This window comes from Apostichopus japonicus, chromosome 13 (assembly GCF_037975245.1).
Source record: "Apostichopus japonicus isolate 1M-3 chromosome 13, ASM3797524v1, whole genome shotgun sequence".
Classification (NCBI taxonomy): Eukaryota; Metazoa; Echinodermata; class Holothuroidea; order Aspidochirotida; family Stichopodidae; genus Apostichopus; species Apostichopus japonicus.
The window spans coordinates 2,608,955-2,634,689 of NC_092573.1; the positions used below are offsets into that span (position 1 = coordinate 2,608,955).

Here is a 25,735-nt window from a genome sequence, read left to right on the forward strand (position 1 = left end):
CTCTTTTCCACTTTCCACTTATTCGTGGTTATTGACTTTTTTATTGCGCTCTCATCTACCTATTGACATTTATCACATTTTGTTGGTGTAATTTGGCGATGACACCTAATTATTCTTCGTTTATCTGCAAATAAGCCAGGCCCGGAAAGGGTCATATCCGGTGATCTAGGGAGTATCTTTACTCCAAAAATTTCTGTACGCTACGCGCCAACCTGTGGTGGCGCTACGCTTAGATAGTCTCGAAAGCGCCCCTACAGACCATTCTCGCCCCTCTTGACCAATACCCCTAGCTCCGCCACTGGTCAACTGAGTTCATTGTCTGGAAAACCTTTCAAACACAATACCTCCAACAAGACAGCCTGTTTGGACTGCACAACCTTGTGGTTGGTACCCTTGAGCAAGTACAGAAGTTCCGTTTTAATCTAACTATGATTTTATGCCCCTTGTAGTAGATCTGGCCCAGATATAGTTAGGTCACCATTTTGGCCGCCTTTTGAAGTCATCATTTTTCCTTCAATATATTCACTGGCCCCCTACTTGACTGAAGTCCTTCTCCCACCCAAGCTCATCAGATCTACTAGTAGTAGGTCTACTTAAACCAAATTTAACACACGATCGGAACTAATCTCGCCAACAATATTTCATTCTATATGGGGGGGGGGAGGAGGGAGGATGGGGCCAGGGAGGGGGATAAAGGAGTTAAGTGCAGTATATGTCGATGATTCTGAGACACTCAGGACTATACTTGAAGCAAGTAAGATGTTAGATATATGCATGCCCATAGCCAGGCTGGGGCAGTTCCCACCCTCACCTAGTGCATACTATTGTGCCCTTCCCCGTTTACTTGCGCCCCTCCCCCTCCCCAACTGAGAATCCATTGCTACGGACTTTGCCACATAAGGGTACACGGATAACGAGACGCAAATGATAGACCGCGAATGATAGCAAATGATTTTTCCTCAAGGATGAATGAAACGCTACACGTGCTCTTCCGACTTCAAAATTTCCTACACAGTGTTGCCCTTTCGATGGGAAAATGTTACCACGGAAGCAAGAAACAAATTAACTTGCTTTTAAATCTCGTCCCGATCCTTGCTGCTCGAAACTTTCAACATGCACATGACATGCACACCGTGGCATAAACCTATCACGATTAGGAGAAAATTGTGGGAGGAGCTATAAATTTGATTACAGGGGTTAAACAAATTGTTCAATAAACTTGTATTGTCACGCAGCCGGACTGAGATTAATGTGCTGATATTGTTTATGCAAAAATAGGCGCATAAGCGTAACCATTTCCATTCAAAGTTGCAGTTGTTTCAAAATTTAATCCGGGCTTGAAAACCAAACTTCATTTCACGTAACTGATGCACGAATAGCCCAAATTGCCTAACATCGTAGCTGTGACCATGTTTTGTAGTGCATAATATTATCAACTTATCATTCTTTTTAAAGGAATATATATATATATATATATATAACATTATTTGAGCGAATAGCGGAGAATAGAAAAAATTCTCACTTTCCGATCCAATATTTTGAAGGTTGGTTGTACTAGTAATGTTATTTACAGAAACATACGTGGCAAAAGAAGAGCCCTCGATTTGACTACTTCAAAGCAATATTGATCCCAAACAGGGTCAGCTATTAACCCTTTGTTGGAAAGTACATCATTTATGGAGCTAAGTGTAGAGTAGCAACCAATCAATCCGCGTTTCCTGTGCTGACATGGAAATGAACCAAACTGACGTGAGAAAAGACTAATAGCTTCTTTTCTCGGAAATTTAAGCTCCGCCCCTTTACTACGCAGATCCTCTAAAATTCACGGAGATGGTGGGATTTAAAATATGAATATCCATATATGAATATTTACTTTGAATGTTTTCTTCCGCTGCTCTGAACTAATACATTTACATATGATATCTGCGAAGGTGCACTACATGTACAGTGCACGTACCACAGGGTTTGTTGAAGTCAAGTAAATGATGGCTTGTTAGGGAAAATGGCTTCCCGGCTGGAGAACAGGAGACAATATGGCCTTTTGAGCAGTGGATATTCTGGTGCCGACAAAACAATCTTGCAATTTAAGCTTACCGACTCTTCCCTCAAAAGTTTAGAAGAATATTTAAAAGCGAAGGTAAGTTTACCACGATCGCAAAATATTTCAGTGTTCGTCTCGCATTGGCTAATACTGTAAGTTGCATTGCCATTCACGTACACAATAATAGAAATGTAACTCTGAACTGATCTACTCACCGTACACGGTAGTGTTTCAGTTGCTCAGCATTTCCACCTCCATATGGCATGTTGTGTTACATAGAGAATGTAATAGGCAAGCTATGTAAGACAGATTTAACTGACGGATATTTCGTGCCACGTGTCTTTCTTTCTTCATAGTCAGCAGACCAAGGTTCTCTAAGATATTTCACGTATTATTCTAGTGAAATGAAGTGACTTCTAAGACTGAATTCAAATAACATTCAGAACACTTTATAGCCTAGACTGGGCTAGGCTTGTATGCGAGTTATACTTGGCACATTCCAGTGATTTCCTTGAATTGACTTTCACTAAGTCTACATATCAGTTCTTATTTTCACAAAGAGGATTAGGATGGACAAATTTTACTCAGTTCTTCAAACTAGATGTGGGACTTTTAACTCATAACTAGTCAGTTTAACCCATTTTGCTTGGCAGTGCTTTCAAAGATTTAAAAAAAAAAAAGAAGCTACGGCACTGTTATTCAAATGCTTTTGAGCCAAAATTTAAATATTCGATGTTATCTAATTGAATCAGATTCTACATCATCCAATTAAACTGTGGCCACCATAGTGTTGTATACATGTGCTACATTCCCTTATTGGGGGAGTGGATAAGATTCAGAAATTGATATCATCTTCAGTTACAATTTCCTGTACAGTTCAAGTAACATCTGGATAACCAGAGGTCACAAATTTTTGACAACACATAGGCCTGGTGGCGGACAGGGTGTGACGATTTCTTTTTGCAAAGTGCAGAGGGAATGTATTTCCAATTGTCCACTGTGTTAATTTATCACTTTCCAAGATGTGAAATTTGTATTAATGTTATATTGATCATCTAATGGCATGTGGCCTTGGAGTCTACAGATAGGCATACACTGCACATATATGCCAGTGTCAGTGATGATATGTGATGTTAGTGTCGCATATTACGAACAATTGACCTCTGAATTGCTACCTTAAGAACATAGTTTAGAGGTTATGCAAAGCTCTCTGTCTTTTCACCTACATAGTGTTACTCAGTGGCACTTGAAGAAAAAGGCCACAGCTTTTGTTCACCTTATCAGCAGATTAGGTTTCGAAAACCCGATATATCAAGGACTAGAAAGATAACTCAGTGCTAAATCTTGTAACCTCTTGTAGGGTACTTGTAAGAATTCCTCTTTGTGTAAACTTTGGTTGAATAATTTCTTCTTTCAAGAGAGGTAAATTTCTCATTTCAAGAGGAAAATTGATGCAAGCAAAATGGTTTACTGACATAGCTAACTTGGTCATGTGAAGGTCTTTCTGTAACTTATGTAGCAGATGTGTGTACATGTATGAAAATAACAGAGTATAATGCAGGAAATTTAGTTTGAACTTTGTCTTGGGAGACTGATTATTGTATGGACAGAAAAAGCAAATTGCAGTACATTGGATGTTGAAATTTAGTAAAAATTAATTGTTTAAATACTTCAATGTACGCAATAGAAAATGGCCCATGTACAGTAACAAAACAGTATCAAACAGGCCATTTTTATTTTATTATAATACACATTTGCTGGCACGGTCTTTTCAAGTTACATTATTACTGCGACCTAAAACTTATTCCCACTAGGAATGTTGCATTAATTGTTTTCATTGTTCCTCATAGTAAACCTTTTCTTTGTCTGTCCCTTAACTTTCATTTGACACTAACAGGTCTTCAATTCCCTCTACCATCCCTTGTGCTTCCCTTCTTAAAAGGGATTTTTAATGGATTGGATTTTAAGGTGCAACAACTTCTCGCTCTTGCCATATATCTCTTGTATATATGTCTATTGATATATAAATATATATATAAATAAGATATAAATATATATATGTATGTATATACAGTATATATTCAGTATATATACAGTATAGTCACTTGTTACACGCTTTGTATGCCACAGCTGTACAGTGTGTACAATACAGTTGCAGCACAATCAGATTAAGTGCACCTTCAACAAGTCACACTGTTTGCCTAGTAGGCACCATCATGATTTATCTACCAGATTGAAACTCTGTAGATTTGCTGTAAGGTTGACCTCATCTGATGATCATTGACTGTGGTTATAATGCATTTTATCATTGCTTAGAATCATGGTTCTAACTTAATCATAGACTCTGATTGAAATCTGGATTCTTTGCACTTCTAGTTACAGGTACTAAGATTAGAAAGTTCGGTACAGTTCTATGTATCTAGCAAGTACATGTAAACAACTGTAAATATATATCACAATGCAAACAGGTTAATAGGATAATAACTTGATCCCAACAGTTTATCTGGCATGGTGTTGCCTTTGTTACATTTATCTGATTTTGTTGACATTGAATAATTGCAATTTTATCTCTGTCCCCCCCCCTCCCCTGCAGCTTGTATAGATATGTACTTTGCCCTCTTTTGTCCTGTCTGTTGCCATATTATGAAGAATACAAGGTTGCACGGTCTAGAATGACTAGTATTAATACTCCCAATGGTCATTATGTTGATGAGTTAATGTCATGGCCCTGTACAGGTTAGAATTGTGTACACTGGTTGCTAAGGTCCTCTGAATCAGTGCAAATGTTCATAGAGATGGGACAGTTTAGTCCTTGTATACTTGCAGCAATGACAAGGGTTTCATGCAGTGGAGAATGATTTTAATATACAAGGTTTCTGTTAATGTTAATACATCAATGTTAGTTTGACCAGTGATTAAACATTGGAGAAAATTTGAGAAATTCTGAAAATGTTTGATAATTTGCTTTTGCATGTCATTGTATGTCTGCACTTATGTTGAAAAGCAATACCTGTGGACAAAAGTTTTTGAATGACAATTTAATTTAGAATTAGAATTTGGTGAGAAAAAAGCAGCACAAACAGAGCTGCCATAGGAACCATCTTTCCTTGCTGTATGGAAAAAAAACTCTGGCAGCATTTATTAACTCCATGGATTTTGCAATACACTGTGGAATGATGATGTTAAAGGGAAGTGTAAATGTTGGGTTGTAGAAACATGCATCCTACTGTATACTTCACAATCATCAATTCAGCTGGAAGAGTTAATGGGGAAATTCCCAAAAGGATGGCAACTAGGGCACAGAAGTAAAACTTTATATGAATAAATGGGAAAGTCTAGACAAGTAAATTTATCCATTTGTCATCACTTATAAAATATCCCAAATTAGGTTAAACAAGAAAGTATCATGTCTTGAGAGTACTCAATATTCTGTGTACCTAATCTCACTGTAAAAGGTAGTCAGTATCCAGCTTCCCTTCTCCCACCCCACCCCCATTCCCAACCCCACCCGCAAATACATTATGCTACAAAGAAGAAAACAAGTCGCTAAGAATCGACAATTGAGACTATTTTTGACTGTAACACTTGTGGACATTTCACATTACCAACATTTGTAATGGGACTCCTCAGTGGCGAACAAAGTTAATAGAGGGCGCTGTCATTTATCAGTCCTCTTCAGTGCCAAGCAGCTTGACAAGCTGTTGCTATGAGTTTTAGTGCCTTTGACATGGATGCACCAGCAGTAGTATGGAGGTAGTACCATGACTTTTGTTCAATAAAGTTTATTGTCAGAGATTTTTGATATAGCTTTGTACAGTAGCTTGCTAGAATTTGAAGGGTAATGCAGATGGCATTTTTCTAGGATGGAGAACTAGTCACATGACACATATATGCTGATACATATAACATGGTGAAATGCAGTGATGATCAAATTAACTTTGCTCCGTACATACTGCAACATTGATGCAAAACTGCCATATGGGTTATTATACACCTGTATGTCCTATAGTCATGTCTGGTTCTTGTGTCTGGGGTTTTGTTGGCAATTTCTTCATCTCGGGGAAACAAAGGTAAAAAGTCCAGACTTAGAAACAGATTGAATTACTTTGATGTTGTTAAACAGCTGCCCCTTTCATGGTCTGTTAAAAAAATAAAATTTAATGACATAAATACACACCTACATGTGGAGACAATGATGTCGTTCCAGCCCAAAGGCACAGTACAGAATGAACTGCAGTATTTGTAAACAGTGAACAACGCCAGTTGTCTGACAGGATGGCTGCCGGCTGAAAAGATATGGATACATAATTTTAGGTAAACAGTAAAGTTGCAGCATAATGTGGCTTGTCTGGATTCTCCTAGGCACCAGGTGTACGTTTGGGGTCACATAAGAGAGCCTTTTGTTTATGCTTTTGGTTTTTGTTTCAAAGAAAAAAAAGAAGAAAAATAGCAAAATGTAGATACACATGTATGCTTTGTACAGTGTTTATACTAGTAGCTGTCGGTCTCAGCAAGTCTGTAACAGCACGGGTGTTAAACTCGTGGACTGATTGGTGATTACGTGGGACCGGGACTCTATACTTCAATACTCAATTCCAAACTATTCATGGATGTGATCTTTCTATTAAAGCTATTGTATTTATTAATTGCTGAGCCAGGCTTCTCAGACAGATTTTTGCAATTAACCTATTCTGGATAAAGTATTTGTTTGGAGATAATACATCACGGCAAGGGGTGGGGGAGGGGGGAGACAAAAAACTATTGAACTATACAAAGGGGACAAGACTATATAGCACATTTTGATAGGGTAGGGCATTACCTGTTCATCATGTGGTTGCAGATCTACTTCTAAGGCTCTCTTATGTACCTATTTTGATATTTAAGACTTTTAGAAAGTCCTTCACCTAGTCCATTATACCACTGTGAAGGACAGATCTGTTGGAAGATTTGCTGCCTGCCTGCTTGCTATCTAGGATCATGAGTGATGCAACAACCGGTTGATGTGTACTGTTTGCTCAGGTATACTGCACACTGCAGTGCACAGTGCACACTGAAATTACTACAGTAGGACAGTAATGCATGACTTTCCAATCTACATAATTTCCATTGTATCACCAGCCTACCAGGGAGCATAAATGGGGCCAGCTGTACAGTCTGTACGTCAGGGCCACTTTTAAAGGTCACACTCGTAGTGCCAATAACATATCTAATTGTTATACATGCATTTGCATGATCTTGCCCTCTGTCTTAGGTTCGTTTGATATGTCCATGTACAGTAAGTCAACAACCACAATTAGAAGGCAAGGGCATGATAGGAAGTCCCAGATGTCCTTCTACTTAATTATATACTTCCATTGTACTGTATTCAAGGACTTGTGATGTGACTAGTGTACTGTATGTACGTTGGATTCATCTAGCTCTACTGTACTGTGTACAGTATATTACTGTATACTGTGTACTGCATATGTACTGTATACTGTGCATATAACACGGTCTGTTTGAGTTTTGAGTTGGATGTTACACATACCATACTGATTCTGCCCAAGGTTCAATGGTACCAGGATGTGCATCACTGACATGCTGTGTTAGCTTGCATATTTTGTATTTAAACCAGTCAAATCCTATTTGACAGCATATTTCCATTATATGTCAGTATCCCTGATCATGTTACATCACATCCTGATCCACACCTCCTGGTAAATGTCATAAGGTGAAAACTATTCTTGTGCCAATTGTGGCGGTGGTTGTGGTCTTTGTCACAGTTCCTGAGTGCAGTCCATGTTTATTGGCTAAACAACCAGGTGTACAGTAGTTCAGGTTATAGAACTCTGAGAGATACAAAACAAACAGGGAGTTTCCCTATCAGGGTGATGGCATAGAAGTACAGTAAAACCATGTTGAAAAGTGAAACGTTTGTTGATATTTCTCTGTGGGTGTTTCAAAAGGTATGAAATTTGCTTCCCTAAAAAGTATGGTGTGCTGATAGTGAAAGCCATTCTGCATATGCAATTCTGCAAGGTATGTGACACGTAATTCCTGCAAGGTGGTTTACTTAGTAAATATTCTGAAATGTATGATGCACACTTCCTGTAATTCAATCCTGAGGGTGATTTGTGTGGAATTTTGAATATGTTTCATACATATATTATATGCCTATTATGTTCATATAAAACTACCTGGGCACAATTTTGTACTTTCTAACAAGATTCAATTGGTGAACGGGCATAATGCATACAGTATGTCAAAGACAAAAACAATTTTATCACATTAACTTGTTCTCATTGCTATGGATTTTTGCAATCTTTCCTGCCGCAAATTCTGAAATAATTTGCTTCCATAAATGCTGTTTCTTAGTGAGTGTTTGCAATAATAAAATCTGTCCTATATGTTGAAGTATATTTAAAAAGAAGTTACCTTTAGTTTGTTGGCTATTTATTATCATTGTTTGCCATAACAACACTGATCATTTTTCCCCCGATGCCAAAAAGAGTGAAAAAATAAACAAAGGCAGCAGCAACATTTTGAAGGAACGAAAAACTGAAACGGTCAAATCTGTACCAGTACATGTCACATGTTCAAAGATGGCAGTGCTCTTACATATAACTTTGCAACAATGACATCTCACAAGATTGATAAGCCAACCTATATTTGGTTGTGAAGTTTTCATAACTAGTTGTTTCCCCACAAGAGGGAAAGACAAAGATATTTTGCTTCTCCAATAATAAATGTATGCTTGTTGTTGGGGTGAAGTGGGGGGGGGGGGCGGGGTGGAGGTGGACTTCTTACAGATCTCACTTCTGTGCAATTTGATATTGTGTCCTCTGAAATGAATATTCATGGTTTAAACAGCTATTTGCTACTGTTCTCTCATAGTTTCTGTATTATGAAAGGACTATCACTCTTTGAAGTGCTAATTACAGTGGTTACTCTATATAACTACACAACTACAGTAGGTGATTGCAATCTTTGCCATCCGCAGTTTTTGTTTCTCAGCTTATTTTCACACTTCCTGCGATATTCTTACTCAGTTTGTGAAGCAACTTTACTGCATAAAAAACATTTGTAGAATATTTACTCGTATGCTGTAAACAGGTACAAGGGGGAAATACCCTAAAGTAAATTTTTATTAGTACTTACAGTAGGCAACAGGATTCCCCTAAAAGTGACAAGTTGCATTCTTTATGCTGTGGTGTGCACAAAAATAGATATTACTTCATGTATTTTACTATTTGGGTATTTAATATCTGATTAAAGACTATTTAGGTGTCAATTGTGCATAGAGAATTGATACTTTGTTAATTACAAAGTTTTGTTGTTTACTTGTGATTGTAACAATGGTATTTGTTAAGTCAAAAGTGCACCTGTTTCAGGCTTGCATAAACATTGTGCAACATAAAGGCAACTTCTTCAAGAGTATTGCATCATTTGCATGTCCAGTATCTGTTGCATAGAATCAGGGTGTACATTTACACAACTAATCTAAGCATTTGCAGTTATTGGGTAGGTCTGGACTTGATTATGTTGCTTATATCAGACACATTTCAATGGGTAGGGGGGGGGGGAGGGTGGGAGAGAGGGGTGGCTGGAGTTAGCAATTAAGAAGTTAAGAAGTCTCTCATTTGACTGCCTCTAATGAGTCAGTTATGTATGATCTTTTATCTGATACTCTTCCACATCATGAGATTTACAATTTTACAAAGTAAAGACATCTGAATCTGAATGGGTTAAGTTGGCAAAAGTCCTACTAGAGGACATAAACGCCAACCGAGCGCTACAAAGTATGAGTAATAGTTATAAGTTATTGGAAAGCAAAACAAGAGTAAGTTTAAACTTGTCTTTGAAACAGTCTAGACTAGGTGCATGCACGATGTCTGATGGCAAAGCATTCCAATCTTTGAAGGTGCGAGGGAGAAGGAATATTTATATAAATTATTTCTAGCATAGGGAACTTGGAAGTTAAGATCACGTTTATATCTTTTGTAAACTTGTGTTGACTTATTTGATTGTTTGTATGCATCCATTGAATTCTTGGTTACATTTCTATGATAAATCTAGGAAACCTTTAAAAATGTTTGCATTTGCTTAATAGCATTTACTAAAAAGTACACATTTATTCAGTTCACCATTCACAGGTCCACTAGAGTTGGAGGTGGCTGACATTATTAACTGTAAAATATTAACAAGAGTTGTTGAGAGCAAAAAGTTGTCAAGTGGAGTTTAAAACTTAACATTAAGTGGTTGGTTGAATATGAGAAATATTTTAAGATTTCAAGGTTTATTCCAATGAAAACCTTAATTATATATCATTAACTTTTAATTCTTCTCTTTGTCCTGTTCAGGCATATTGCAGCAAAAGACCGACTATACATTTCAATGGCAACTGTGGTGTAAGTATTTATTTATATGGAGCCTGTTAAAAGTTGAAAGAGGTCATTTCATCATACAGAATAGCAAACAGAGAGATTGGTCCAACAGTTGCAGTATGAAAGAGGAGTGTTCCACAGAAGCACAGCTGGGTTTTGGTAGTTAACAATGGATGAGCAACTGGAATGATAAGAAGGGATTAAAGAACAATGCCTGGTCTAAATAACTTGTGTGCCTCTCAGGAAGTCTGTTGAGCACTTGTCTCAAAAGTTCAGTAAGGTTTGACTGCAGCCACAAGTATTATAATGGCCTGGTAGATTACAACAACTTTAAAGAGAGGAGGTCTTTGTGTAGAGATGTGTATTACTTATGGGGGCTGCCTGACATTCAACCTCCCCCACCCCCACCCACCCTCTCCCCAGCCTCTCTGTTATTGTTTTCTTCCATCACTGCAGAATTCTCAGTTTCCATTGAATGCACCAGTAACAGTATTCAAGCTGAAAAATTGCAAGTGTAATCCTGTCCTACCGTCACAGTAACTTGAATATTCAAAGTTACCATAACAAAGAAATGCATAAAAAAGGAGCAAAATTCCACAGATTATTGGAGGTTTTGTTCTGTATCGGCAATCACTTGGGAATGTTCATAAAAGACTAACTATCTTGCTACTACGTGACATTCTTGGGAAGAAGAATCCTTTGTCCCTGAGATGGACTTCTGAAGGTTCTGAAACTCAAAATGTTCCAGGGAACTGACTTTCTACGATCAGTGTAATTACCACAAAATATGAAAATAAGAACTGATCTTGCAAAGTTATGCAAGAAAACTTGATGCTGTCAAAATTGTGAAACACATCTCTCAGATGTGGGACCTGAAGTATATTTTTTTCTTTCTTTTCCTTTATTTCAAAAATGTTTGCAGGTACGTAATCTTGTCTTCGTTGGTGTAGAAATGATACCACCAGGTTTTTCAGTAAATAACAACTGGTACAGAGGTATTAACATTCTTTAAATTAACCCAATCCCAGACGAGAAAGGGAATCCAAACCCCACGCCTCTAGAGGTGAGAATGTAATATTACCATTTACCATCTAATTTTCACTGAATTCTTTTAACCTATTGTTTGGATGCAGGCAATCACAGTACCCAGGTACGATGAGACGAGCAAACGGACTAAGAGGCATGAATACAAGTTCACCGTGCAGCCGATTCAGGCACCGGAGAAGAGCAGCTTGGAATGCATACAGCAATTTAGAAACAAGTAAGTCCGTGTTCTATGTAAATGTGTTTAACTTTGATGGGGAACCGGTTGAAAAAAGCAGCAGCAGAACCAATTCAGATTATAGAGTGTCAGTGTTTTGAATCATAATAATAACAATATTTTTCTTATGCAGGCAATGTCAGTAATTACATATATTGACAACAATGGTATTCTGTACAGAACTCCTGCACCGTACCTGCAGCTAACTTACAGGTGGTACGGAGTTTGTTGTCGCCAGGAACATGTAGGACCATTCCAGCTCCAGTTCTTACTGTTGAATGCCTGTTTATTCAATGCTTGAGAAGTGTTCCACCAAACGTGAAAAACAAAAGAACATTTTGGTTTTTTGTGTGATAATCTTATACATACATGTTATGACATGATATCATCAACAAGAATGTTGTTTTTGTGTGTCTGATAAACTCATTCATGTTTTGATCTCTTGTAGTGGTAGTTTTGCTTTTGTAGTTTTACATTGACAGTAACCGCATTCCAGCAATTCCTTGTTCTTTGGATAAGGTAATCGTTTCCTTGAAAACCGACCAATTTTTGTCTCTCCGATTGATGGATATCATTCTTCATGCAGCTACAAAGTAATCCAAAGATTATTTAGTTTTTTTGTGCATGTGAGAAACAGGTCAGTCGGTGTTCAACTCTTAGCAGATAGCAGTGATTCGTTCTGCCATGTGGTCAAGATGTGACCTCAGTCAGGCTTATAAAACAATAAGTAAAAGATGAAGGTTGCTGCTGGTAGAACAGTTTATCATTGTGGGTCAACAGTGGAATAACACATCACTTACCTGTCTGCTCACAACAACTGCACTGATGCTTTATTGAGTGTAGAGCATCCAGTAACTTTTGTTAGCACCAGAGACAGACCTGAGTTTTCTGAGATCGTTGACAAGAAAAGAAAGCCTTCGCTTTTCTACCGAAGGCTGTTGGTACCAAAATTGAGAAATGTCTGATTGTTGATTTGGTCATTAATTAGCTCTATTAAAGATGAAAAACAGAAGGATGATTAGTGTTTAGCATCACAAGTCTACCCAATCTCCTGAATCATGTGGGAGGTGTGCTACCATGGCAACGATGATAATCACACAGCCAGTACTTAGCAAGTATGAATGTCATAATTGGTTAAACACATTGGCATCACTCCCAAGACAGGCATACAAAAAAGAAATTAAAAAAGAAATAACCACCGGTGTGGTTTTTACTTGGTTTTTTGTTATATTTCTCTGAAAAATAGTATAGTTGTAAATGAGAACTTGCATTTACCAGAAAATTAATGTAAAGGGTTATTTTCTGTGGTGGGTTTTAAAAGCACTTTTAACCCTTTCAATTGGTAAAGTAATAACCTTGAGCCATGTGACAAATTTTTTCGTTGTTTGTTGTCACGATACCTCCCGAGACTAGTTAAATATGTAGTACATAGGGTACACTGGAGAACAAAAGTTTGAATTACTTAAAGAGGTAAAAGGAGACTATAATTAAGGCTTACTATGAGTAGATACTTTGATATCCCTCTGCACCTTCTCCACCCCTCCCCCACCCCATCTCCCTGACTAATCTCATAGTTTTAGTGCTGATAGGGAGGCATAGCTAGCAGGCCTGACAAGAGGTTGGGTCAGCCCCGGAGCATGGGATATGTATACGGATGAATAAGGTCAGGGTTGCAATCCACCAGAAGAACTCTTGAGACATCCATGTTCAAGTAACATGAATTTATGAAGACTTTGATAAGGGGACCCAGTGATGTAATCATCCTGGGGGGGGGCAGACCTGGCTTTTGATGCCCCTGGATACAGGGGCATATGGCAGTGTCAGTTGAGGGCTGGATAAGGTTTTGCTCCACTACATTTGTACAACACACTGTTTCAGTGGCAAGTTTTGGTAGCAACCACCATATCACTGATTGTAGAATGTCATGACTAGACTTCATAACCAAAGAAATGAAAGTGTATGTATTTTTAGAACATTGTTTTGTTTGCATTATCAATTTTGGTTACTGTTTGCATTTTCATAAACATATTTTGGTCTTGACACATAGTTTACAAAAATTCTGTCTTTGCAAGATTCAACGATCGACACTTGGCATTTTGCCAGGTGCCATTGTTATGCAAGCCAATAACAACAGACTTATGAACAAAGCAATTGGCTTGACTTTGAAGTTTTTCAGCAGAATCCTTGCCAAGCATTCATTCATATGGCATCTGGGCATCTAGGAATTTTGTTTTTAATTTAAACTGTATGAATAGTATATTCACCATTGATCCAGGTCATAAATGTGTATGTCTGCTGTACCTTCCAAGAAATACTTCACAGACAACAAATGGATTGTAAAGATCTTTTCTTGTGATCCAGTTTTAATAGGAAAATATTATTTGCACTACCACCATCACAACAAAGAATATGTAAAACTTAGTGCTGTATCCAGAATAGTCTGATACACAGCGCCATGGTCGAGTGAATAAGCCGGTATCATTGGATAGCTGAGGAATGAAACCAAGCGTACTGGAGGTCATGGGTTCGATTCCTAGGCTGGCGGTAGTAAGGGTGACTCCTCGAGAAATCCGTCCGGTTTTCCGTTTGACACATTTGGTCCTTCTTAATTGTAAAAAGGGCCAAATTTGTAAATTGGATAATAGCCACCGGACGTGAAGTGTAAGTTACGATATAAAAGCCTTTTGGCTTCTCCCACATGCACATATGTGGTTGCTTCAACGTGGCTCCTTCCAGGCGAATTATTGTAGCTCCAAGACAAGTGAAAGACAAATTTTAACCCTAAGGATAGGAATCATGCCCACTGTCAGATCCCTGGAAAAATATTACGAACAGAGATCTTGAAAAATGATTCTGACCAGAGAGTTTAAGTAGTCCTGAGTGGTTTGATGAACTCATTCTTTTGAGTTCCCGTGGTGTTCTGCAAAACTGACTGTTTAGAGATCATGGAACACGATAATGAAAGAAGAATTGCTTTCTCTAAAGTTGCTAAACTACTGTATCCTTTTCCCCAGATTTGAAGGAGAGTAATATAAAGTATTAAACTTTGACTTGGTCTTGACTGGACCAACTTGAACAATAGCTCTGAATTCTGTACATCATATACAGTATTCTTCCCAAGGGAATGTACTTGCAATTATCCTGACATGTTATGCTAATGTTCGCATCAAATTTTTGCATAAAATTTTTGCATAAAAATATCAAATTTTTGTTATGGCAGTATTTGAAGTCTCTGAATTCTGTCTCTTGCATAGCATTTTGGCGACGCAATACTTAGATAAATTATTCTCCGACAAGGTGTACAAACTAATCTTCATTACTTCACATTTTGCGTAGTAAGGTTATAAAAAACGAACAGCAAACATCTCATGATTTGTGACGCAAACCCTTGTGAAGTTCAACAAATGTGCCATTTGTCACATTTCGCCAGACCGACCGTGTGATTTGATACCCGCGTTACGACCGAAGAAAGCAATTTAGCTGCCGTACATGATGCTGTAGTTGCAGAACATAATCTTGTCTTCAAATCAGTCCAGGCTACAAAATGCAAGCTGCATAAAAAAAAATCTATTATGTACAAAGGGCCAACAGGAATGCTCAGTTCAATTTTAATTAAACATTTAACTCCCAATGTCTCAGTTAAGTACGCAGATTCATGACGAAAAATGGCCAAAATTAAAGTCAGTACTTAACATTTACTGATTTAGTCATTTTCTACATGACTGTGAAATTTTCTCATATATATGCTTTTACCTCACAAAAGGAAGAAAAAAAGGGGAAAAAAAGGAATAAAGAAGATAAAAAAAAGGACTGCACAGTCACATTGAAACAGATTCACGGCTGAATTAGTATCATGACGTCAAGTGCTGTCTTTTCGTCAGTTATTGACGTATTTGGAGGGACGTAAATAAGGGGTGCTCAAACGGCTGACAGGGCTTCTTAAGAAAGGAAAACAGGATTTTTGCAAATGAGAATGGATCATATTGTCTTTTGTTTCAGTTAAAAAGAAAAGCGCAGACAAAAAGATATATTTATATCTCAAGCTGTGTTATTCAGTGAGTGAATTGTACAAAGTATTTCTATTATATTATTCAAGGACGAGCAGGTTGTTGTTGTGTGGCGATAATGCCTCTGGCCTTTAATTTTTTTTTTTCTTCTTTTTTCTCTTAAAGGGTTATATGTAAAATATCTATTTGTAGATTGTTAGTAACTAATATGAACTTCCCTTAGTCAAATGTTTAACAAAAAGAAGAAATTTTTTTTTAAACATACTATATTGATCTATATATAGTATAAAGTTTATTGAACCATATTCAAGTTGTTGGCCTCAATTCATGAAGACATTTAAAAAAAAAGAGAAACACTTGATGGTTAATGGTATATTAGTTTTTGTGTTTTGGGGGGGCTTCCACATGATTGTAAAGAATGTTCACAAAACTGCACATCTGTTTTGCGAGAAGGTGGTCGCCAGTGAGAGCTACACATATGGTCATAATGTGGTTGCAGTAGTATGTATTGTGGGGTCTGTAAGTCAGATGTGTTTGTTACAGAGACAATATGGTCAAAAATATTGTAATATTGAATATTCTGTACATTACACTTGACAAGTAAGAAACAGTGGGCTTTTTTTTAAATGTTGCTTGTACTGATGTTCTGCTGTGTTTTCTGATGCATCATTTGAATTGCAGAATAAATTAGGTCACCAGTGAATTGCAGTTGCTATGGAGCTTGTGGATCTCAGTGTGCTGTATTACTTAACAGTACAGACAGACATTACGTTAAGTACAATGTTGGAGTGTACAAGTATTCCTAGATTACAGTGTGTACAATCTTTTAAACAGCTGCCGTATCTCTGACCTTACAAGATTTAAAATTAAATTTAAAATATTTCATTATTCTGCTTCACAAGTATCACAAAGGATGTTGTATACAGTACCTCAGAATTTCAAAGTTTTTCATATTTCATGATAAACTGAGAATTAGCCTAAGTGTATAATAAGTGGTACATTCTTAAGCTTAAACCTTATTTTGCCTATTAAAAAAAGAATGGTTGACAGTTTTTCGCAGATAACCAGAAAAATACAAAACTACGGTCACCACACCTGTGAATGAATATGCATTGATTCACAGTAGATAGTGTTAAAGTAGGTTGAAAGTAAACTGTAAGTTGTATAGTAAAGCTTGTAGTTACTATTCATTGGTTTATAGGTAACTGTACATATCGATTGAACTATTTTGGGCAAGACTAAATAGCAGTGGGATATATGACATTGTTTGAAGTACAGACTGACTCGAAGAGAGATTTTTTATTATTTTGTAAAAAATTGTCTAGAATTTCTTTCACATTGGCTAAGTTTGTCGAGTGTAAGATTTGTTTCACTTTAGCTAATTTTTCTAAATGTAACATTTGTTTCACTTTAATAGCTAACTTTTCTAAATGTAACATTTGTTTCACTTTAGCTAGCTTTTCTAAATGTGACATTTGTCTCACTTAAGCTAACTTTTCTAAATTATGGTAATATACCAAAGCTTCATGATGTGTAATATGTTTAGCTAAATCACCAATCGTTAACAATCTACAAGTGCCACGAAACAAGTTTTACTTACAGTATTTCGACCCCGAAGCGGATCTACAGGATGTGACCATGTTACTCTATCACGCCCAGGCAAAAGTATACCCTGTTTACTCAGAGAAGTTTGTTTCCTTTAGGTTCTCTAAATAATCAAAGTACATGCCCCGTCTGACCCACGTATCACAGCCATACTGTATATCTGTGTGGCATTTCTATTTTTTCTCTGCTTTTCACACTAGATGTGTTTGCTTGTATACAATATTTTTCATTTGACCATGTCATAACATTCCGTGTTTTGTCAGCCTATGCTATTAGAAAGAAACAAAACAACATACTTCTCTGAAACTGTCAATATTAACTCAATTTTTTTTATGATTATTTTTTTTATTTAGTTTAATACCTGTTGTGTTGGAGTTGGGGTTAAACAGTTTTCTAACAGTGTAGTTATGTTGTTGAGTGCATACAGTACATGTTGTTGGATGCTGGGGTTAAACAGTTTTCTAACATTGTAGTTATGTTGTTGCATACCTGTTGTTGGAGGCTAGGGTTAAACAGTTTTCTTACAGTGTAGTTATGTTGTTGAGTGATGCAAAATATTAAACATCAGTTGTCTGAGAGGCAGTTTTGTACAGTAAAAACATGCACTCAAGGAACTAAATAGCCAATGGAAACTGATTTGCATTTAGCAAGAACAGAGTGGTTCATACTTATGCATTATACTTTTCACTGCATAGTTGAATGACTGTTGTGGTTGGGTTCCACCACATTGTTCAGTCTTCCATTTCATGAAAAAACAAATTGGTATTAATATATATTTGTTGTGGGGGGGGAGGTGGGGGTGAAGGGGAAATTTCACAAATTGACTAAGACATTTGCAGGAAATATCAAGATGAAATTGAATATCCCACACCTCCTGCACACAGTATAACGGGTTTATAAATTTACGTGTGAGTTGAGCTGACTATAAAATGTTTGGTTGGACAAACAAGGATCTGCTTAAGGTTTTGTGAAGAACCACCAGTTCTTGTACAGTCAATTGAAGCACTTAGTTATGCAAATGCATTTAAAAAAAGAAAAACTGAAAGAAAAGCTATAGGCTATCTGAATATGTACATATATTTATTGTACATTACAAACACTATCTATATTTGCAGCATATTTTTGTACTTGAAAATTCGGGAAACATTAAAAAAAGAAACTTCCTTACGTGGGAACAATGGATGCTAGCTTTGTTGATATTTTTTGAGCCAAAAATTAATTACACAATACATAATTAAATAATAACTTCCTTGAAGAACAAAGGAACAGAAAACAATAGCTATTAAGTTGACTTTAAATGTCCACGGAGAACTTGCAACGTCACAATTGAATTGTTGTTTCCCATTGTTTACTTATGCTAATTTGGCATTTAAACAAAAATTGTATTCTTTGAATCATGTTGCACTTTGTTGTTATTAGTAAATGTATTCTTTGGAATCATTTCGCATTTGTTGTTACAAAGCAGAGATGGGAGGGAGAGAGGTGATGGTACAGTGGATGTGTGTGTGGGGTGGATGGGGGGGGGTGGGTCAATAGATGTGGGGGAGAGGTGTGGGGCAGGCACTGGAGGTATAATGATGGTAAAGAAGTGCATATGGACTCTTTATGCAAGAACTTGTTATGAAGTTTGCTACATGTTTTTAAGGTGTTAAAAGTATGAAAATAACCACAAAAACTGGTAAAACAACACCACATGACTGTTCTTCTCTGTAGTAATGTGAGTTATTGCAGAGACAGATGGCTTTGGTAACTGTACTACTAGATCCATTACTAACTCATTTGGAGGTACTGTAGTGTGTACAGCAGCGCTTGCAGTTGCTCATCTCTTATCTTCAGACTACTACTGAACAGAAGTATCAGATTGATTATATATGACCTCAAATATTTGACATTGAGACCTGAAAGGAAAGTGTCAAGGTTGTTTTCTATGTACAACCCACAATTAATTTACAACAATGTAGCCCTGATTTATTACAGAGCCTATCACATCAAAGTCTATAGGCAAGTGTGTTATTGAAAGCTCCCACTATCCTGTCTGATTTCACTGTGATGTCATAATAAGCCCACATTCAACAAATCATATTAAAATGAAGTCAAAACAGGTGTATTTCTTACTCTCTCTTGCATTCTGTCTTCAACTTCAATTACTTCCAGAATAGATTGCCGGGGGGGGGAGGGGGGCTTGGACGGGTGGTGGAAGAAGGTGGGGTAATTACTGTCACATTTAATATCCTGTAAGAGACAGCCTTCTTTGGTAGTAAAAAGCCTTCTTTCATTACCTTCTCTCATTTCTTTGTTCTTATCAAAGAAGAGGCTCAGAGCAGCTGGATTCCATTGGTGCCATGCAAACCAAGATCAGCATACATGCAACAGATGAAGTATACAAAACAACTCAAGAACGTATGAAGCTAGCTGATGAAAATATGAAAAGAGTCAGGTGAGAGACCTTTAGGGTGGTAAACAGGTAGGGGATGGGATGACAGATTACAGTAGGGCTGATTGGGAAGTGCAATGTTGCCTCTTAATTCTTTGAATCAACTATATACCTGAACGGGGGGGGGGGGGTGGGGGGGAGGGACGAGGGGGTTTGAAGCATGTATCCCTTTCCCAGCCCTTTGTCTCGTACATTCATGGAGGCAGGTAGGGATAATTTGATGTCAGAGGTGGTAGTCTTGTTTTGCAGTGATGTACCAGATGTACCTTCTCTGCCTGTACCATTTTTATTTATAGAGGAGGAGGGGGGGGGGGGGGCAATGAGGCAAGAATTACAGTGTAGTATTTAAACCTCCCCCTCCATCTTATTCATCCTTTGCTTATAGTTGTTATGTTTTGTTTGTTCTCTAGTTTTTGTTCAGGCTTATCTTTTGATAGACCCATTGCTTTGTCTAACCAACATATTTTTTAACTAACAAATTCATTTCACAAGTAATTAATGTTAGATAGGGGCTATGCAACGAACAGGACTCCATTCAGTGTTAAGTAATTCTTTAATTGGAGTATCAGGGAACAGGGCTTATCTTTACATGCTTCCTTTGCCAAGTGGTTGCCATATGTATTTGTAGGCTTAAGCTTCATACCACTATCTTTGTATCTTAGTGTTGAATGGCTACCATTTTCATAGCAACTGAAGTATTGCTGGTATGTAAATCGATAATTAAAACTCTTTCGCTTCCTTTATATTTCCTTCACGCAGTACTCAAGAGGTCAGCCAGGTTAATTTGAAACCTGGAAGAAAGGTGAAGATCAATTCACAGACATCATATGCAAAAAAGGTCATGTCAGCTCCGACGTCAGGGCCGATGCCTTCTTCTGTGCCCTCTGCCCCTCCACGGACTGCTTCCAGCTTGACCTCTAGTTCTTCCCAATTGACTAAACCTCGTGCAATACCTCCCAAGTCTAGTGCCAAACCACCACCATCATCCATCACCAATAGCTTCAAGCCCACTCAAACAAAACCCAGTGTTCCTTCTCAGCCGGCTCGGAAATCAGCGGTGTACAATAAGCCATGCAGGTAAAAATTAAGCTCTGAGAATGCTAAGGTTATAGTATATAGTATGGTATATATATAAGTATATAGTTTAGTAGTAAATAGTATATATAGTATAGTATGAGTAGTCTTTCATGTACTGAAGAGACTGCAAAGTATGGCACAGGTTAATAAATGGTTTAAATTCAAGTGGACATTTGTCAGTAATTTTACTATAGCCATCATTGCTTACACCTTTCCCCTCCTCTCGCAACTCCCCCTCCCCCCTCCACCCCACAGGCCTGTTCTCCTGATATTTATAGCTGACATTTGAACACTATTCTGATAATCATATAAAGCCAGTGGATGGCTGAAAGGCCACAAGCTATTTAAATTGAAACTTTTCAGATTTTCTGTCTTTGAATATGTATTCATGAAATCAGTTGATCCCAAGAGTTCTAGTTGATTGTTTTGTTATGATGTAAATTTGTAATCTCCAAGTGTGAGAAGAGTTGAAGGCTTAGTCAGTATCATAGATGTTATAGTGCAGTGATGGACAGGAAACTGGTCAAGTCATTATTGTCATTATTTATAGATACACCTGGCAAAGAAAGTTGTTGGCTCTCACTTTTATAATTAGAACCTTCCTAATCGTTCTCCTTCTTTCACTCAGAGTAATATATCTCAATGTTGTTATTAGGTATGTACTTGTCTTTATTCTCTGATGTAGATGATATATAATCCAAGCGTCCCCAAACTATTGGTCCCGTCCCAAGAATGGGTTGCCAAGGTTTTTTACATTGGGTCACAAGCCAGGTAGCAGGACACATGAAAAGGGATCTGTAAAAACAATGTGTCAGACGGGTAAACATCCTCCCTGTCGCCCGGTCTCCCAAACTTTGATAAACGTGTTTGCTGTTGTTTGGTAAAGTTCAGTCAGTGTGCAATCAAATTGCAATAAATTTTGTAAATGTGCAGTGAACTCGTCAATCACCAGGGAGGATACAAACATTGGGTGTTTATAGACCTTAGAACATTATAGGTTGCTGCCTAGGGAAACTACAACATGGGTCACCAAGGGAAATGCGAAGGAGGGGAATACAGGTCACCAACCTCCCAATATGTATATATATATATATATATATATATATATATATATATATATATATATATATATATATATAAATTTTGTAAATGTGCAGTGAACTCGTCAATCACCAGGGAGGATACAAACATTGGGTGTTCATATATATATATATATATATATATATATATATATCATAGTATTGAAGGTGTGTAGTCATGGCACAATGACAACCTAAATGTTGGTCCATCTTGTGCAGAATTTTGTCCCATCAAGTAGTTTATTGTAGCCAACAATATACAGGTCTTTCTCTTGTTTAACTGTGGTGTTAGTGTATAACGCCTCGATATATTATAAGCAGTCTCTAAGGATAGCTTTGGTCATCTGTAACGGTGCACTGCACATTCTCAGTCGATGATGGCCTTGTCTTGTCACTCTGACGTGATTTTCGACACTGACCTTTCTTTCGCCCTCTTGTTTTCCATTGATAGAGAGAGAATCATCCACCTTCTTGCCTTGAAACCCTACAAGAAACCTGAAATTGTAGTTCGCCTTATAACCGACGGCATTAGCGAAAAGGAAAAACTCAAAATACCGGTAGCGTTGAAGGAGGTAAAGTTGCATTTATTTTCTTTCTTTCGTCTTTATACCTAGCCCAGATTGTATGTATTTGGTTCTATTCTTGGGTTGGTTGGTTGGTTTAGAGCCATCTTTCTCAGCATGGGGTCCGCAGACCCTAGGGGGTCCGTGAAACCTTTTAGGCGGCCCGTAAAGGCAAATGGGTCTGTGGAAATATTGGGTCTATAATAGCTGAAAAGCGACATTCTACCACACTGTTGAGGAAGTCAGAACAGTTTGGATGGTGCTATCCATAAAAGGGTCAAGGTCACTGGTGGTACTTGCTATGACTGGGGATCTGTGAACATTTCACTAATGTCCCTAAGGGCTCACGGATGGGAAAAGCGGGGGGGGGGACCTAGAGTTTAGGTTACTATTGTAACTAAAATAGTAAGATGCAGCTCATTTATCCATAGATGCGTTCTAACCATATCACACACCAGATCAATGTGGAAACAAGATTCTGTAATCACCTGAAAAACAGCCCAATAAAAGCTAAAAAGTATTCAAAGTTTCAAGGTATCCTTTGTGTTTGAAACAAAAATATGATTTGTTTTGTCAAATTGTCTTACAACATCTGTGACCTAGACATTTCATTCCGTTGTCTCGTTTCAGTCGGTGACTGCTCTTTCTCTTTTGCTCGCAGCTGTGGATTAGAATATTTTAAATCAATGAAATTGTTCTCCATTTGAAAACTTGCAGGTTGGCAGCATGATGAAGGATAACACCTACGTCTTGAACAAAAACCTTTACACTCAAGTCAGGGAGGATTGGCCTTTGTATTCTGATGAAGACAGGAAGACATTAAGAAAGTTAGTGCGGGTATTTTGTGTCATGGGGGTGGGGAGGGGGAGGGGGAGGGGAAGTTGAATGGGGGCCAAAGGGCCATCTTTTTGTCTCCCTTCCTTCATCCCCTTCCCAACAAACAAATGTGCTTAGAAAATCCACTTTTTAATATATACAATAATTAGTGTATCTGTTTTTCCATAAACAACCTTCGTTTGTCCCTTAAGAAATTTATCAACATTTGACCTCTGATGAAAGTAATCAGTTTAGAAATGCATAGCAGGAAAGGAAGGAGTGAGGTTGATTATTGGAAGTACTTCTATTATAGGCCCTACCTGTTTCTTTTCCCAATTCAAATGGATTTTGGTAGTAGATGAGGAAGAAATTTAAAGAGTGGGATGGAACTTGATATATTATCTGTGGTGTAGCTGCCTCAGAGCTTTAGAAAATATATATATGTTTCCTTGAAATGAAATAGAGCAACTTTGACAAAATCACAATTGACCTCTAAAATGAAGGAAGTACTTTGAAGGATAGTTTCGGTATAGATTCTATCCTTCGACAAATGACCTTTTCGGTAGACAACGAGTAAAGATAAATGGCTGCCAGAGATGCTGGTAGTTTTGTACGATTGGGCACATTTCAATCTCTGCTTGCAATGTTCAGTGAGATTAAAACAGTGGAATACTCTCTGTTTAAATTGTCTCTGGTGACATTGACACTGTCACTCTAACTAGTCATACCTTCAAGAAATAATTCTGTGGTTTGCATTTGTATTGGATTTTAAGGTTCTGTGTGTGTGTGTGTTATCCAAAAACTGTGGAGGCAAGTATTTTTGTTTGTACAACCCTGTTCCACATTTTTGCCATCTCAGTAGGAATTTGGTTATTTTGGTGTAGTAGTTTGCTGTGCAAATACCTCATAGATTATTCTGTGGCGTCTCTTCTTTCATCTTCAGGAGAATAGAGCAGCTGAGGACGAAAGAATCTCCGATTCGGCCACAGTCTTCCCCTTCTCCGGTTAAAGTTGAAATCGATGCTAACACCGTGAAGAGGGTAAGTGTAAAAACGCCAGATCAGTTCATTATCATCGTAAACTGAAATAGGAAATGAGTTTTGTAGCAATAAAAGGGGATTGTAGATCAAGGTAGAATAGTTACTAGTTTTGAATAATTGTTTCATCATGATAGGATCTTTATGAACTTCAAAATGACTGGGGGAAGGGGGGGGGGGAGTTAGGGATCTTGTTGTCCCTGATGTTCCTAATAGGCAGTTGGGACATAGCATTAATTAATACATAAGTCTGTGTCTTTTAGGCAGCTCCACAGAAAGTTCTAAGTAAATCTGAGGTTTAGTCATTCGAAATTTGATAGGCGCATGGATTCGGTCCGTGTGTGTGTGTAGACACTGCTTGACATGTTGTTAACTCTCCAAATATAAAACATCCTCTCCCCTCCCTCCCTCTCCCTCCCTGTTCCACACATCCTTATCCAGTAGCTAAGAAAAGCCCCACTTCCAGGTGGGAGATAATTTGTGTTTGGTTATTTCACATATACAACATGGAAGTCAGTTATCCCACTATTTTGTTTCCATGTGTGAACACCCTTTTTGTTCTTATTGTCACGAATCAAATTCCAGAAAAGAATCATCTTGCCAGAAGAAAAGGATTACACAGCTCCGAAGAAAGCCCGAATCGCTCACAACAGAAGCCATCAGCCTTCAGAGGGGAAGATCAGTCCTGCCCAGTCCAACTCCTCTCAGCCCCCCACTCCTCAGAGTGGGTCGTACCAGCCCTCGGTATCGTCTCCCTCGATCAGTACTACGAAGTATTCTCCAGACAGTAGTAATTCCAACGATGTCGTCACTCCCTCAACAAAAACCATTCCAAAGAGAGCGGGGGAGGCGGCGTCGTACGACGACCCTTATTCGGCTCCCGCCGTCAAGAAAGACCACCAGGGGACCCCATCGCCTGCCGGTCAGGTCTCGAGTAGTGCCCCAGAATATATCACGTGAGTTATTTACCACAGGAAGCTGGTATCGATCAACTGTGAATTTATTTGGTCTCCTATTTAAGATATAGAATAATCCAATTCAGCAATGATTTTCAGGAGCCAACAAAGTGGTGCATGAGGTCACCGTGTCCATGATTCATAACTTGTCAACGTACCAAATCATATTGCAGATGGTGTACTTGGAAGTTTTACAGCTACACATAGAACCGTGATTGGGAGGGGTTGGGGGAATGACGGGGGTTGGGGGGAGCAGTTCCTCTTTACTCCACTTCATGCATGATTGTCATTGGTTGAATGTTTTCTCAGCCCTCAACTTGCCCATCTGTTTGGTGTCTTCTCATGTGACATATATGTTTATATCGGAAACAGTAACTCACAATTACATCTTTCTCTCTTTGTGGAGAATATTGAGCAGCAAATGACAGTCAGAGAGAAAATGAAATAGTGGAGATGAATCGAGTGGCTATTGTCCCTTACTGAATATTCAAACCAG

At 38.0% G+C, this 25,735-nt stretch overlaps 1 protein-coding gene across 2 annotated transcripts in view; it reads left to right on the forward strand.

Annotated features, from left to right (window-relative positions):
• Positions 1–1,920: 1,920 nt before the first annotated feature.
• LOC139978985 (RNA polymerase II elongation factor ELL2-like) overlaps positions 1,921–25,735 on the forward strand; it is a 28,612-nt gene continuing 4,797 nt past the window's right edge. Inside the window, exons 1-9 of one of the 2 annotated variants that reach the window (XM_071989622.1) lie at positions 1,921–2,137; positions 10,381–10,428; positions 11,538–11,665; positions 19,589–19,714; positions 20,471–20,788; positions 22,319–22,439; positions 23,148–23,257; positions 24,190–24,286; positions 24,869–25,239. In XM_071989622.1, the coding sequence (XP_071845723.1) occupies positions 2,003–2,137; positions 10,381–10,428; positions 11,538–11,665; positions 19,589–19,714; positions 20,471–20,788; positions 22,319–22,439; positions 23,148–23,257; positions 24,190–24,286; positions 24,869–25,239 (1,454 nt within the window). In that variant the 5' untranslated portion in view covers positions 1,921–2,002. Of the gene's footprint in view, positions 2,138–10,380; positions 10,429–11,537; positions 11,666–19,585; positions 19,715–20,470; positions 20,789–22,318; positions 22,440–23,147; positions 23,258–24,189; positions 24,287–24,868; positions 25,240–25,735 lie in introns of both variants that reach the window. The other variant, XM_071989621.1, reaches the window with a different exon arrangement.